Consider the following 14,152-nt stretch of genomic DNA (forward strand, 5'->3'; position numbering starts at 1 on the left):
ATAAGAAGACAGAGGGACAAATTTTCTCAAAAGAAAACATGCAGATTTAAAATTGTATTGAACAACAACTGGACTATAACAAGGCTAATTTGTTATATTGCCAAGTGCTGAGATGTCCTGACTGAGATATGAGCCTCCATATGGTTGTCTCCATTGTCAGCAGTGTGAATTGCAAATTCTCTAATCCTGCTGTACATCCAGACCTCAACGTTCTGTTCAGTTCTCTTCTTTCGGTTACTGAAATTAACCTTCCTGCATGTCTGCTCTCCAGCACTAGCAGTCCTCTGGCTTCTTCCTTCTCTGGGGCACTGAGACATCTTGAAGGGGATGGTAGGTCATATCTTTCAAATGCTCTTCACTGCAGCTCTCATTTGAGTTTTTCAATGTCGCTCCTCCAGTGCAGCTGGAGATCACGTTCCAGTAAATTCCATGACTCTAGATCTGCAGATCTTAAAACTAGAGCTTTATCAGTAACTGGGTGGCTGAAGAACCCAAATATCACCAAGTGGTGACCTAAACCTCCTTTTTTTTTTTTCCTTCTGCTCAGAGACACACAAAGTACACCTCCCTCCAAATACTTTACTTACTTTTGAGATGCTGTCCAACTTAAAAAAAACCCTAAAATATAGAAACAAAAGTTCAAGGTTTACTTCAAAACAAAACAAAAACAAACAAGCAAACAAATCATATTTAGAATACAAAAAAAATTGTATCTTTTCTTGTTTCCTGTCCTCCATTATTTTCACTCCTACGCAATCACAGCATTTGACACAAATTTGGTTTTTTGTATGGGCAAAATTCATCTCCTGCTAGCTATGCCCTAGTGACAGTAGTGTGCCAAGTGCACTGCAGGGGATTTGTAAACCTTTTCATGCTAGCAACGTGAAAGTCAATGACCTGGCTGAAAAGAAATTAATTCCCCCACACTGAAAACACCAGAGAGTTTCCAAGCTGCCTGTGAATGAGTCACAGAGATCCACTCCCCCTCTCTGGACATTGCAGTAGAGGATTCTGCATCCTGCACTTAACCTGACTGTTTGCTTGCTACGGCAGAACCTCTTTGGATTCCCATGCTAAAGCTATTTAGCTCTTTTAATAATCAACTCTTGCTGGTTCTCATAGTGGTCATCTTGCAGGAAGCTCTTGTTTGCTTCTACAGATGTTTAAGTAGCTGCAGAGAGTTTATGTTGATTTGTCTCATAAAAATTTCATTTGCTGTTTGAATACTTCACTATCTGAATTCCTTATTCTGCACTCTTGCAATATACATTTAGTGGCTAGTAAACATTATCATTGTCATTAAATATAAAATATTATTAATTTTGGCTTGTTCTGAAAGCATTTTTTGTAATAGATTGCATATGTAGACAATAATTATTTGTATTTCTGCTAACAGAATGCCATCTGCCAAAGTAGTTACCCTGTAGATCCCTTAAAGATCAGCACTGGGAAACCATTTGTGTTGTCAAAAATAAAAGAACCTATGAAGGATACAATTATGGTAAGTCTAATTATAGGATATATATTCATCCCAGATATTAAACCGGATCTTAGAGCTGAATACTTCTGCAATACATGTATAAAAGCTGCTCTCAAACTGTATCCCTTGGAAACTCATTTTGTCTTAATAGCCTAAAAAGTCTTTTTTATGTAGACTAACTATTTGGCTACAAAACTGTATGTGGAATTGAATTTAGATGATTTGGGTTTTTTTAATTTAAAAAATATGTAAATAACAGTAGCACATTTTACAGCTGAATAAATCTTCATCATCTATGTTCCCGTTGTAATTAATAAATCGTAATATTTTAAATGCTTCTGATCACCCAATCAGCTTTTTTTAGACATCTAGTTCAACAGATGTTCAAATGCTAGCACTCTGATCTGGCAGATTTTCCATGCAACTATAAATGATGATCCCATTTGGAAAGGATTAGCCTCTCACTTTCAGACGAAAGAGTTGCAAATTAATTTTGCTGCCATAGTTATGTTGGCATGTCAGGGGCAAAGCATCCTCAGCGTAGAGGTACAAGTGGAGTTTCTGGTCCAAATGAAACCATGTCATGGGAAGAGTGTTTTGCCATGCTTATCATATTCCTTCACAGAAGTGATTTAATACTAAGCAAGTATTTCCAACTTGTTACAACATAATTCTGCTAGCAAGTGATACTGGGAAATAAAGATACTTACATCTTCACACACACATCCTCCCCTACTTGAAAGATTCCAGTGTCCATGATTTGAAAAACACTGCAGAAAAGCCATAGCTGTGTTGGTAGAAAACCACTTGCTGTTACAGGATGTGCCTCCTTTAAGACCTCTGTGATGCCTTTTGCTGTGTAGCTGCAGCAACAGGGATTCCTCAGGCCTTGCCAGCCTGCAAAAAGTGAGTCTATTCTACCACAGCATGAATGTCTCAACTTGGTTTATATACTGCAGTGTCACTTTTACATAAAAAGCTACAGTAATGAATATCAGTTTAGTATTGGTGTCATAGCAAGTGATCTGTATATACAGTAGTTTATATATTTTTATTTTAATAATGTGAGAAGTTTGTTGCTATTAATTCATTCTGGTGCCTTTAAAACAGGCCTGTGATACGTACAGCTGTGCCTCTATTAATTGTGCCTTGGTCCCATCTGACATATATCAAGTGAATGTTTCACTAAGAGTATGGAAACCTACCATCATAAAAGTAAGTAAATCCTATTTGTGTTCAGAATACATTTAGGTTTGAGAAACTTAAGCCAATGTTTCTAATGTCTATTAAAATTGTATCTTTCATTTTCTTAAGTGTTCCCTCTAGTATTTGAAATAGTTTCCTTTGCTATTTTAAAATTTCCTTAAAACTATGTCACATGTACTTTCTCATCCTAAAGTAAGCTTTTGTAACGTAGTGGGAATTTCAAACCGTGTTAAGAAGACACCCCTTTCTTATTCTGTATAGATGATCCTTTTTTATAGCTACTTATGCATTCACAGATTCTAATTCAGCATATGTAAGGAAGGGTACATAGAAAAACATATTTTTTTAAGTAGGTTTTTAATATGGAAAGATTTCTGAGGTATAAAAAGGATTTTTTTCATTATCAAAAGAGCAAAGGAGAGACAGTCCACTTCAGAGCACACCTCAATATTTTCTGATGGTTACAATGACCTGGCTGTCATCTATTTTGCTCAGCTGATAAATTTCTGATACTGAGTTCCTGTTTTGTATCTTTGTTTTTCCTCTGGAAAATAACAGGGCAGGAGGAGACATACAGCAGAATTTTAGAAAGCCCAAAATTGTCTCTGTGGCCATAATAGTTTTCAAGGATTAATTAATATTTCTTCAAAATCTCTGCAACCTACCCCTTCAAAGCAGTATTGCTGTCTGCAAACAGTAATGTGCTGAAGGTGACATACATGAGCAGTTTCACTGACTTTCACGTTTTTCAGCATCTCCCAAAGCATTAAGTTCTTCTCTCACTCTTCTCATTGCTACAAAGCTTTCTATTTAAAAATATCTATGTATAAACCATAGCAATTAATCCTTTCTTCCAGGCCAGTATTCACAGCTTAACCCTTATTGTGAAAGCATTACTTAGGAGTGAGAACTCATCATTGATTTTGAGAAATGACCATCAAAAACTGGAGGTAAGAACATAATAATTTTTTTCATAGGAATGCTTTTCTGAACTATAAACGTTTTTGGTCTCTAATAAATTCTGAAGTTAATTCAAGCTCCTACATGGTCACATATATTTAAATGTGAATATTACTTATTTCTGTTTAGATTACACAAGATATGTCTTGTTTAAAATCAAATTAACCTTTTACACTCATGCTTAGCTCCATCTCTCAGGGAGGCAGGCACTGAGTGAGGAAGAGTATACCAAAGAAACTCCCTAATATATGCTTCCACTACTCGTGGTTTTGGTCCTGTATCCTTTATAACAATGACCACTGACTTGTAGTAGGGCCACCCTCATGACATGAATGCAGTTAGAAAGTGCAAGATATTATGTAACACAGGCTTTCATGTTGGACATTATTTTCTTAATTTTTTCTACAAGTTCCTGAAGTGGTACTCTGAAAATCACTGCATACTGATCACTGCTGCTCTTTTGATACTTTAGAAGTACAAATTATTTATTACTTACATTCTGAACACTTTTGCAGACCATGATTAAGATTTCCAAAGAACTCCCACCGGGTACAGTCCCCTTATGGGTTATCCTCCTGAGTATCTTTGCCGGACTCCTGATTCTTGCACTGCTTATATTTGCTCTGTGGAAGGTAAGCTGCACATCCTTGTCTTCATGAAAATAAACCTATAGGCTTAAATTCTCTGTGGTCTCCTTCTTATAGCGACAACCTCACAGACAATACTATTATCTAATAAGTAGCATAAAATCTTGTGGAAATAACGAAATAACTAATAAATACTACAGTTTTCTGATGTGTAACATGCAGTGCTATACAGTTGAAATCTGTATTGCCATTATGTTATGAAAAGGAAAAGAAGAAGATATTTTAGTATGAGTGAGGATTTATTAAGGGATTTTTCTATTAGCATTGGCTGTGGCCTTTGATAATCAGGTTTTCTCTACATGCGAGAGATGCTAGGTCTGTGGTATGTCTTGCCACAAGTGGGCACTCTTCTCCAGGCTAAATATTTAGTTTATAATTGTGCTAGAAGGTTACAGTTTATAAATTTAAACATGCATAATCTCTTCCATAATCAACTGAGAACCAAATATTATTATTAACCATTTTAACCTTTGTGTGAGGATAATAATGATTCAGCAATTGCTCTACTATATATTAACTGTACTCTTTTGTCTGGTTCATGACATATCTCTTTAGTTTTTCCTTTCCAACAAAAACAATGTCGTAGTTCAATGAAAAGTTATTAAATAACTTTTACTGTGCTGAAAGTATTAAAATAGTAGTAAGAACCAGGGCATGAATGTGACCAATATGGATTCTATGTTTTGAACAGTTCTTAGTCACTTTTTCCTTTTCTGCAGGCTGGATTTTTCAAAAGGCCTCTAAAGAAGAAAATGGAGAAATGAAAAGAAAAACTACAAAGCACAGAAATTTTTGCTCAGGTCTGCCTCCAAAATGTTACTGTAAAATTATAAACTTAGGTGCAGTGATTACAATGTTTTCTAAACTCTGGTGTATTAAAAAACCCCTAGAAGTAGAAAAACAAGAAGGAAATCAAGCATACATGCAAAGGAATAATGCAAAGAAAGAATAAACAACCTTATGGCATTTTGTGATACTCAAGAATATACTTTCAAGTGCTACTCATTTTTGGAGAGTAACTGAATTCAAAGATTCTGACATTTTTTAATACGGAAAATGTGTCATCATATTTTTATGTGGAATCATTTATTATTCCAAATTACACAAGAATTCAGCTTGTGTGTAGCAATCCCAGTCTTTTTTATCACCTTACCATTTTGAAAAGGAAAAAGCATCATTTTCAGAATTTCTTTCTTATGTCAGTTCTGTGAAAGCAGACTGTCAGTTCACAAGGCAGAATATGCAAACTTTGAGTGCACCAAATACTGTATGATAGCTGATGCAATGACAATTCAGAAGACAGAAGCACCTCCAGAATTTTGCGTGAAAATTACTGAAATTGGATTTCTTGGATTTCTCCTTCTGCCTACTGTAGCATGTCCCGCTGAACCCAGGATACTCCAAGGAAGAGATATTTATGGTCAAGTGGACCATAAAGGATTGATCCATTAAATGAGATAACTGTTTGAACTTGAAACAGATTTTTGGCAGGCCTAAAATTGCACACTGTATTCAAATAAGCAGGGGCACAATTGTATCTGCAAGTAGAAATACCCATATTTATGCAGAAGATGTTTAGAAGCACCCTGAAAGTTTGACTCTTGCTGTATATCTTGGAGTAGCCAGGAGAGTGCTTTATAAACTGTCACTGTAAATTTAGTGTGTAGCTATTTAATCCAATGAGTTTAAAGTGTACAAAATGATAGTTAATAAAAGAGCACAGATAGAAAATTCAGCACTGGCAAGCTTGTTCTAGTATTATAAGTCACACCTCATCGTTATTACTTATGCGTTTAAAAATTGATGCAGAATTTGCATACTAAAAGCACTTAAAAATGATGTTTATTTTTGTGAAAGATTAAAAGTTTATATGAGAATACACTGAAATGTAGATAGCAAAATGTTTCTTTAAGAAATTTTTTCTTTCTATTTAGATCATTTAGTTTCCTCCTTTCTTTTGTGTGCTTGTCTCCCTGGGGCTCTTTGCTGTGCCTTGTCCTTGAGAGCTTCCTATATTACTTGCAGTCACACAAAATTAACAAAAGAAAAATGAGGCATGCTGGCAAAGTGTGATGCTGCCTCACCATGAGGGGGCTCAGTATTGGTTGCCAACAGATCAGAAAATATTGAGGAGACTTACTACTAAGTTCTATAAAATGTACTTTTTTGCAGAAAAGCTTTGCCTTGCCAGGGAAGCCAGGAAAATTTGTTCCTCTTCTTGGGACAAATGTCACTGAAAGGAAAAAAAAACAACATTGCACTTTTCCCAAATGTTTTTGCTTGTCAATATCTTTATAGTAATAGCTTAAAAGGAATAATAAATTTTACAAAGATTTTTTTTTTAAGAAGAGAGCATAGACCTGGTTGAAGATGCTGGCAAGTACAACTCTGAAAGTGTGCCAGAAGGTGTTCCATCACTTGAAAGATGCTGTCACCCTTCAGTCACTTCTATTTAGTTCCTAAATTAGAGAGAGTAGTTATTGGGACAGGCTAAGACTTATGTGAATGCCACAAGTAGGATTAAGTCTGAAAGTGTTTGCAATTTCTTCTTGTGTCTGTGGGAAAGGTGGCTTTTTCATAGCAGCAGTCTGCTGAAGGTAGCAGTATGACTCAGAGGAGAGGGCAAAGCCCTCTGTGGGAACACTGTGGGTGGCTGTGCTTTCCAGAGCCTGGGAGAGCCACTGAGCCAGTGGACTTGCTGTGCTCTTGTGCACAGCTGAAAATGCACCCTGTCTGAGAGGGTGTGTCAGCTGCCCTGGTTCTGAACACAGAAGGAAGACATGAATGAAAGCAAAAAAATAACATAGAGAAGCTGTGGATAGAATGCCTGCTTCATTCATTGTGAAGGATGACAAAATTTACTGAACTGTAAAGATAAATTAATATTCACAGCTCTGTTTTCAGTCCCAAGCGAGATGCAGGTTTTATTGTAAGAAAATGTATGATTTTGCCCATCTGTTTTGAAATATTTAAATGGCACTTGTCACCATAGCATTTGAATGCCTCAGAATTGTAATTTTTTTTCTAACACTATCTCTGTAAAAGCATAGCAGTGCTGTTAGCCTATTATGGTTTTGTAAAGGAACAGAATTATGAAGGAATTTTGACTCACCTATGCACACTTAGAAAGTCTATGGTAGCAGAGGAAATACTTGTATTTATTATTATTCATCCAGTTTGTTAATCATGAGGTTATTTTTCCTGGCTTCATAAAATTATTCAAAAGTTGTGCAAGACACAGCTAATTCTTATGCAGCATATTTTTAAGTGTTTCACTGTTTAGTTATGATAAGCTGTTAACCAACGCTTTTCATTTTTCTTATGACATTTCATGTCTAATTTTAAAGCATAAGCCTAACTGAAAAATATATAAGCCAGAAACCAGTATATTTCCCTAGATAAAGTCTATGCAAAAATAAACCAGTAGTATTTTATCAATGCAGAGTATGTTTAAAATCGGTGGTCTGTTCATCTTAGACCTACTTTGCACTGTAAAAACAGTAATAAGCTTCATGTAACCACACTGCTTTCCTCTTTGTCGTGATGCTTTCTCCCTTTTCACATCTGTCCTATTATCATATTTTTAATTATAATATCTATTTAAGATATAAGTATACATACATACATATAAGTATGTAAAGGGGATAGCACTATAGCACATTAATCTTACACAATTCTAAGCGATTAGTAAAATCGCTACTTTTATCCATAATAGCCACACAGTGCTATAAGAGCAGTATTTTACTGCTTTTCATGATACACAATAGAAAAACCTACTGAAAACAATATTGCAAACATCAGGAACATCTCACTGAAGTTTAGCAGGCACAAACAGTATCAGAACAGCATGTAATCTATTTTGTTCCAAAAAATAGACGCATTAGCTTGCAATGTGATTCTAATAACTAATAAGCTAAATATTTTCCATTGAAATAAAAGCCTGTAAAAAAAATTAGTAATAAATTGTGCGTGTAACCAGAGATTATCAGCTCAGTTCCTAACTTCAGCACTGAAGTGGGTAACTTAGTGGAAATGGACAAGCTGCTTTTCTGTACTATAGAACTTCCCTTGAAAGGAGCAAGGGCTTTAAATGGTCACTCCTGCTTCAATTTCAGGTTGTTCTAGAGGTTGCTTATCCCATATGTAATTTTAGAAGACTTAGGAAACAGCATCTGCAGTAGAGCAATCCACCTGGGCAGCTGATTATGTTCCTTTGCTTGTCTGGTTTCACTCTAGGTCATTATTATGAGCCATTACTCCAGACACAATCTTCCTGTCCTCACCCTTTACCTGAGTCCTTGAGTACATATCCTGTGCTGAGTCATTTTGAGCATGATGTTCCTCTTCAGAGCTTGAGTCAGGGGAATCCACCTTAAACTGAAGCCAAGGGATTTCATCTCACCTGGCACCGAGAGCCTGGAGTTAGGGTCATACTCATCTAATGAATTCCACACAGTCTAATTGGTTAAATTCTTGAATTGACCTATGGCATAGATGATGAACCATTTGAAAATAAAAGCAGAGAAGATATTCAGAATGTACTGCTGTTAACTGTACCACTTAAAAGGAATAAAAGGGGATTTGTGTACTTCTAAAGAAAATCACAATATTCTGCACAGCATTTTCTTTTTCCTGTAAAATTACTCCATGTGCTTTATTGATTAAAAAAATTAAAGAGTCTCCTGTGTAGTTTGCTTGCTTTTCATTGATATAAGAATAATGTAAAGGCATCTCTGTATCTAAAAAATTCATCTACCTGTCAATAGAAAGGCATTGTAGAAACAAGCATACTTGCACAGCATAACATCAAGGAAAGCTTGAATGTGGTCAGGCTGTCAGAAATACATTGTCATTAGATGTATAGAGTTTGTACTCATGTTTGAAAGCTTTTTAGAGGATTATATGACTTCTTGACACAGAGTTGTTTCCATGACACTAAATAAAAGTTGAAGACACTTTCATTCTTCTAAGCATTCTTCCTGTCCAACAATTCTTCTGAACAGATTATTTCTGTGACCCAAATAGTCTGTCGTCTTGCATAATTGTAAATGATTCATCTTAATTTCCTTAAACCTAGTAAACATTTGTATCAAAACTTCCTAGAAGACAAAGATTACACTTTTTATATTACAGTTAACGCTTAGAACATATTACAAAACATGTTGTAACTGTTATCAGAGACTACTTTGATGGTGAATCACAGTTTTCTAATAGCAACATCCTGTCTAGTCATGGGGGAGTGCTTACCAAATATCCTACTCTGTATACATCTGATCATTAAGAGTTTGCTGGACATTTTCCATGGGAGCATTTTAATGAAAATCAGGGGGAAAAAACCACTTCTATTTTTGTTTGGTTTAAATTGCTTTTCAATGAAATTAATGAATAACTAGCATCACTTTCTCAGAGCAAGAAGTGTAATATTATGTGTGATTTGTACTGAACTGGATTATAATTCATTGCATTTATCAGAAGCAGCCCTTAACACTCACAGTTCAGAGATAATAGCGTGTCATGCCATGGGTGTGGCTTGAGCCCTGTAAGAATGAAGGGTCATAAAGATTAAAGCTCTGATGAAGTTTTAGTAACAACTGGCTGATACCACAGTTTAGACAGCATACATGGATTCTGTTTAAATAACTGGATAATAAAATAAGCTATCCTTAAAGAAATCACATTTTAGTTGCAAAGACTAAAGACTATTGGACTTCATCTATTCACTCAAGAAAAAAAAAGGTGAGTAAAAGACCGTCAGGCAGATTTTTCTTCTGAGTAGCACAGTGAGTGCGGTGGGTCTGGCTGAGCTGGAATTTATTTCCCTATAGTAGCTCTCACAGTGCTGTGCTCTGCATTGCTAGCTAGGGGAGTGTTGATAACACATCCATGTTTTGGCTACTGCTGAGCACAGCCCTGTAACATTCAATCGCGGGCGAGCTCCTGGGAGGGGACACAAGTAGGCCAGCTGACCCACACTGACCAAGGGGATATTCCATACCATATGACGTCAACCCAGATATAAAAGCTGAGGCAAGGAGCAGGACCGGAGGCACTCATTGTCTCTGATGGCTGCCTGCTGACAACCATTATGTGTGCTGGAGCCCCGCATCTCAGAGGAATGGCCAACCATCGCTGCTTATGGGACGTAGAGATTAACTGCTGGCTTCTGCTTTGTGCGCGCGCACGCTGCTTTTGCTTTCTTGTTTTTGCATCAATATAAACTGCCTTATCGCAACCCACAATTTGTGTTGTTTTCTTTTCCCACCTTACTCTGTCCCCTCTCCGGCTGGGAAGAGGAGGGATAGAGCAGCTGGGTGGGCACCTGGCGTTTAGCCAAGGTGAACTCACCACAGTGGGGCATGGAGATACTTTACTGCCTTTCCTCTCTTTGTGCACTTACCTTTCTGCCCTTCTTCTTTTCTCAGTTTCTGAGTGTTCTCAGAAAGGACAGACATTCCTCAAGGGCTCACTGAATGTTGCATCTCCTAGGGATTTTCAAAGAAATGGGGGAGGGAGCAGAACTATTCAAAGTGAATTGCACTTTTTGATTAGCAGGTCAGTTGTCTTGGCACACTTTGTCCATCCCCTTCACACACTCATTGTTCACTTTCAGCAGCACTGATATCACACTTCTCAGTTGTGGTTCAGCTTGATTTGGTACTGGAAGTTAATATTTATTACAAAGCTTCATATGTCTGGTTCAGTATTACATATGATCCTTAAGGTTTGTTCATATGATGGGTGTCATCGTTTTTCCTCACAGGGTAAAGGTCATTATTCTCCCTCCTGGGGAAACTTTCTGTAGTGAAAGCTTCTTCATATCATTTTCCATTACAACATCTTTACACCTTATCATAAGATGAAAAGCAGAGGATCTCCTCAGTTTTCCCTGAAAAGCATTTGTAGTTTTGCAATTCTGTGACAGTAGACATACTCTGAGAAAATGAAATTATTTTCTTTCTTTCTAGGGAACACACACACACACACACACAGAGAGAAACCTTCCTGAGTATTTCTGTCTCATGGCCCAAACTAATAGCCATTCACAGCACACTTTCTTGTTTTCCAGCTCTTAAAATCTCACTGACACGAGCCTATTACTCTGGCTTCAGCCATTTTACACTGTGCCAAAACAGATGCTATTCCATCTCAAAACTTCTAGGGTTCAGCTAAAATTTCCCATGACCCTCTTAGTTTGGAAAAAAAAATGGTTCTGGTGGTATTGGTGTTGAAGGTTTTGAGACTCTCAGGAACTTTAGAAACAACGGAATTGCTTTTTGCTGTTTATATGAGGGATCTGCCAAAATCAGCTCAGAGTCTCTGGCTCCTTTACGTCATGGATTTCCAGTATTTGGAAAATTGCCTATAGCTCTCAGCAATATATGCCTTATAGGATACTGCTACAACATGTTTCATAGAATCATAAAACCATTAAGGTTGGAAAAGACCTCCACAATCATCGAGTCCCACCTTTGACAGAACGCCACCGTATCAACTAAACCATAGCCCTGAGAGCCACATCCAGTCATTTCTTGAACACCTCCAGGAATGGTGACTCCACCACTTCCCCGGGCTGCCAATTCCAATGCTTAAGCAACCTTTCTGCGAAAAAATACTTCCTAATGACTAACATGAATCTCCCCTGGTGAAGCTTGAGGCTATATCCTCTTGTCCTGTTGCTTGTTACTTGGGAAAAGACACTAACCCCCACCTTTCAGGTAGTTGCAGAGAGTAATAAGGTCTCCCCTGAGCCTCGTCTGCTCCACCTCCGTTAGCTGCTTCACACAGGACTTGTCCTCCAGACCCTTCCCCAGCTTTGTTGCCCTTCTCTGGACTTGCTCCAGGACCTCAATGTTTTTATTGTAGTGAGGGGCCCAAAACTGAACACAGGATTTGAGGCATGGCCTCCCCAGTGCCCAGTACAGAGGGACAGTCACTGCCCTGGTCCTGCTGGCCACACTATGGCTGATACAAGCCAGGTTGCCATTGGCCTTCTTGGCCACCCAGACACCCTGCTGGCTCATGTTCAGCCCCTGTCTACCATCACCCCCAGGTTCTCTTCCACTGCACAGCTTTCCAGCCTCTCTTTCCCTGCCTGTAGCACTGCCTGGGGTTATTGTGACCCAGGGGAAGGACCCAGCACCATGCTGAGTTGGAAGGGACTCACAAAGATCATCAAGTCCAACCCTTAGCCCTGCACAGGACCATCCCCAAGAGTCACACCATGTGCCTGACAATATCATCCAAACACTTCTTGAACTCTGGTGGGCTTGGTGCTGTGAACGCTTTCCTGGGGAGCCTGTTTCAGTATCCAACCACCCTCTGGGTGAGGAGCCTTTTTCTAATATCTAGCCTAAACCTCCCCTGACACAACTTCAGGCCATTCCCTCAGGTACTGTCCCTGGTCATCACAGAGATCACTGCTGCCCTCCTCTTCCTCTCACAAAGAAGTTGTAACTGCAGTGAGGTCTCCCCTCACTCTCTTCTCCAGCTGAACAGACCAAGTGACCTCAGCCACACCTCATACAGCTTCCCCTCAAGGCCCTTCACCATCTTTGTTGGCCTCTGCACTGGCTGCCCCAGTGCAGAGCAGAGTAGGACAATCCCCTCCCTCGAACAGCTGGCAATGCTGTGCCTGATGCCCGCCCGGACACGGTTGGCCCTCCTGGCTGCCAGGGCACTGCTGACTCATATTCAATTTCCATTGATCAGGACCCCCAGGTCTCTTTCCATGGTACTGCTTTCCAGCATTTCATTCCCCAGTCTGAACGTACATCCAGCACTGCCTCATCCCATGTGCAGAATCCAGCACTTCCCCTGTTGAACTTCATATGGTTGGTGATTGTCCAGCCCTCTAATTTGTCAAGGTCTCTCTTCAAGGCCTCCCTGTCTTTGAGGGAGCCAACAGTTCCTCCCAGTTTTGTGTTGTCTGCAAACCTTCTTAGTCCCATGTCCCAGTCATTTATGAAGATGCTGAAGAGCACTAGGTCTAACATGGAGGCCTGCAGAATCACCTTGTCTGATAAATATTTTCAAGATACCCAATATTTTTAGGAGTTCATGTGGTTACTGCAGCTGTATCAAGGTTAATACTTTGGTAATTAGGTTAATTACCTGAAATTACATAGGCTGAATTAGCAAACTCCCCTATATGGCCTTATTTTTGAGGACCACAGGTGAATGGAACACTTCCTCACTGGCCTCATTACATCCCATTAATATAATTTTGCCATTATAGGCATAAGTTTTCCTCACCTAAAAAAATTACTAGTAAAAATATATGTATATATTCTGTGCTAGGTAGGACACAGTTCCGTCAAAACAGCAAGAAATAGGTAAATGCGTGCAAGTATATCCAGAGTAGGAAGTGGTGCTGTGCATCAAGAGCAAGACTTGAGAGTAACAAAACTCCTGCTGAGGATATGATGCCTGCACTATACAAGAATCCTGTCTTCAAAATCAATTTCATATTTATTTCTCAGATGACAGACTCACGTTAAAGAATATGAATATTATTTCTGCTGGACTGTTCTTCAGATCAGAACACTGGCATACTTGTTTTTGCCTGTAGTGAAAAGGAGCATTAAGCTACGTATGGCTGCTGGGTTTTCTCCCTAAGATTTTGACTTCTTTAATCCTGTTTAGTCATTCCAAAGTTCATATTCCTTGGTTAAGAGACCAAATGCATGCTGACCCTGTAGGACTTTCAAACATTTTACCATGGTCTGTGTTGAGTCTTTGTCATCTCTATTAGCCCTATTCTGTTAATTTTAAAAATTTTTTGTGTAAAGCAGGTTACTTGGTTTAAATTTTGAACTCTGGGATGGCTTACTCTTTATCACCATGTAAGAAAACCAGCTTC

At 38.5% G+C, this 14,152-nt stretch overlaps 1 protein-coding gene across 2 annotated transcripts in view; it reads left to right on the forward strand.

The window, feature by feature from the left end:
- Positions 1 to 9,263, forward strand: part of ITGA1 (integrin subunit alpha 1) — a 70,995-nt gene extending 61,732 nt beyond the window's left edge. Inside the window, exons 26-31 of one of the 2 annotated variants that reach the window (XR_001874141.1) lie at positions 1,397 to 1,501; positions 2,591 to 2,695; positions 3,544 to 3,636; positions 4,162 to 4,278; positions 5,013 to 5,801; positions 8,119 to 8,129. Coding sequence is in view for 1 of the 2 variants with exons in the window: in XM_017811194.1 (XP_017666683.1) it covers positions 1,397 to 1,501; positions 2,591 to 2,695; positions 3,544 to 3,636; positions 4,162 to 4,278; positions 5,013 to 5,057 (465 nt within the window). In the remaining variant the exon portion in view is untranslated. Of the gene's footprint in view, positions 1 to 1,396; positions 1,502 to 2,590; positions 2,696 to 3,543; positions 3,637 to 4,161; positions 4,279 to 5,012 lie in introns of both variants that reach the window. The other variant, XM_017811194.1, reaches the window with a different exon arrangement.
- The last annotated feature ends 4,889 nt before the right edge of the window (positions 9,264 to 14,152 follow it).

The sequence above is a fragment of the Lepidothrix coronata genome, unplaced genomic scaffold (genome assembly GCF_001604755.1).
Source record: "Lepidothrix coronata isolate B3197 unplaced genomic scaffold, Lepidothrix_coronata-1.0 Scaffold31, whole genome shotgun sequence".
NCBI lineage: Eukaryota > Metazoa > Chordata > Aves > Passeriformes > Pipridae > Lepidothrix > Lepidothrix coronata.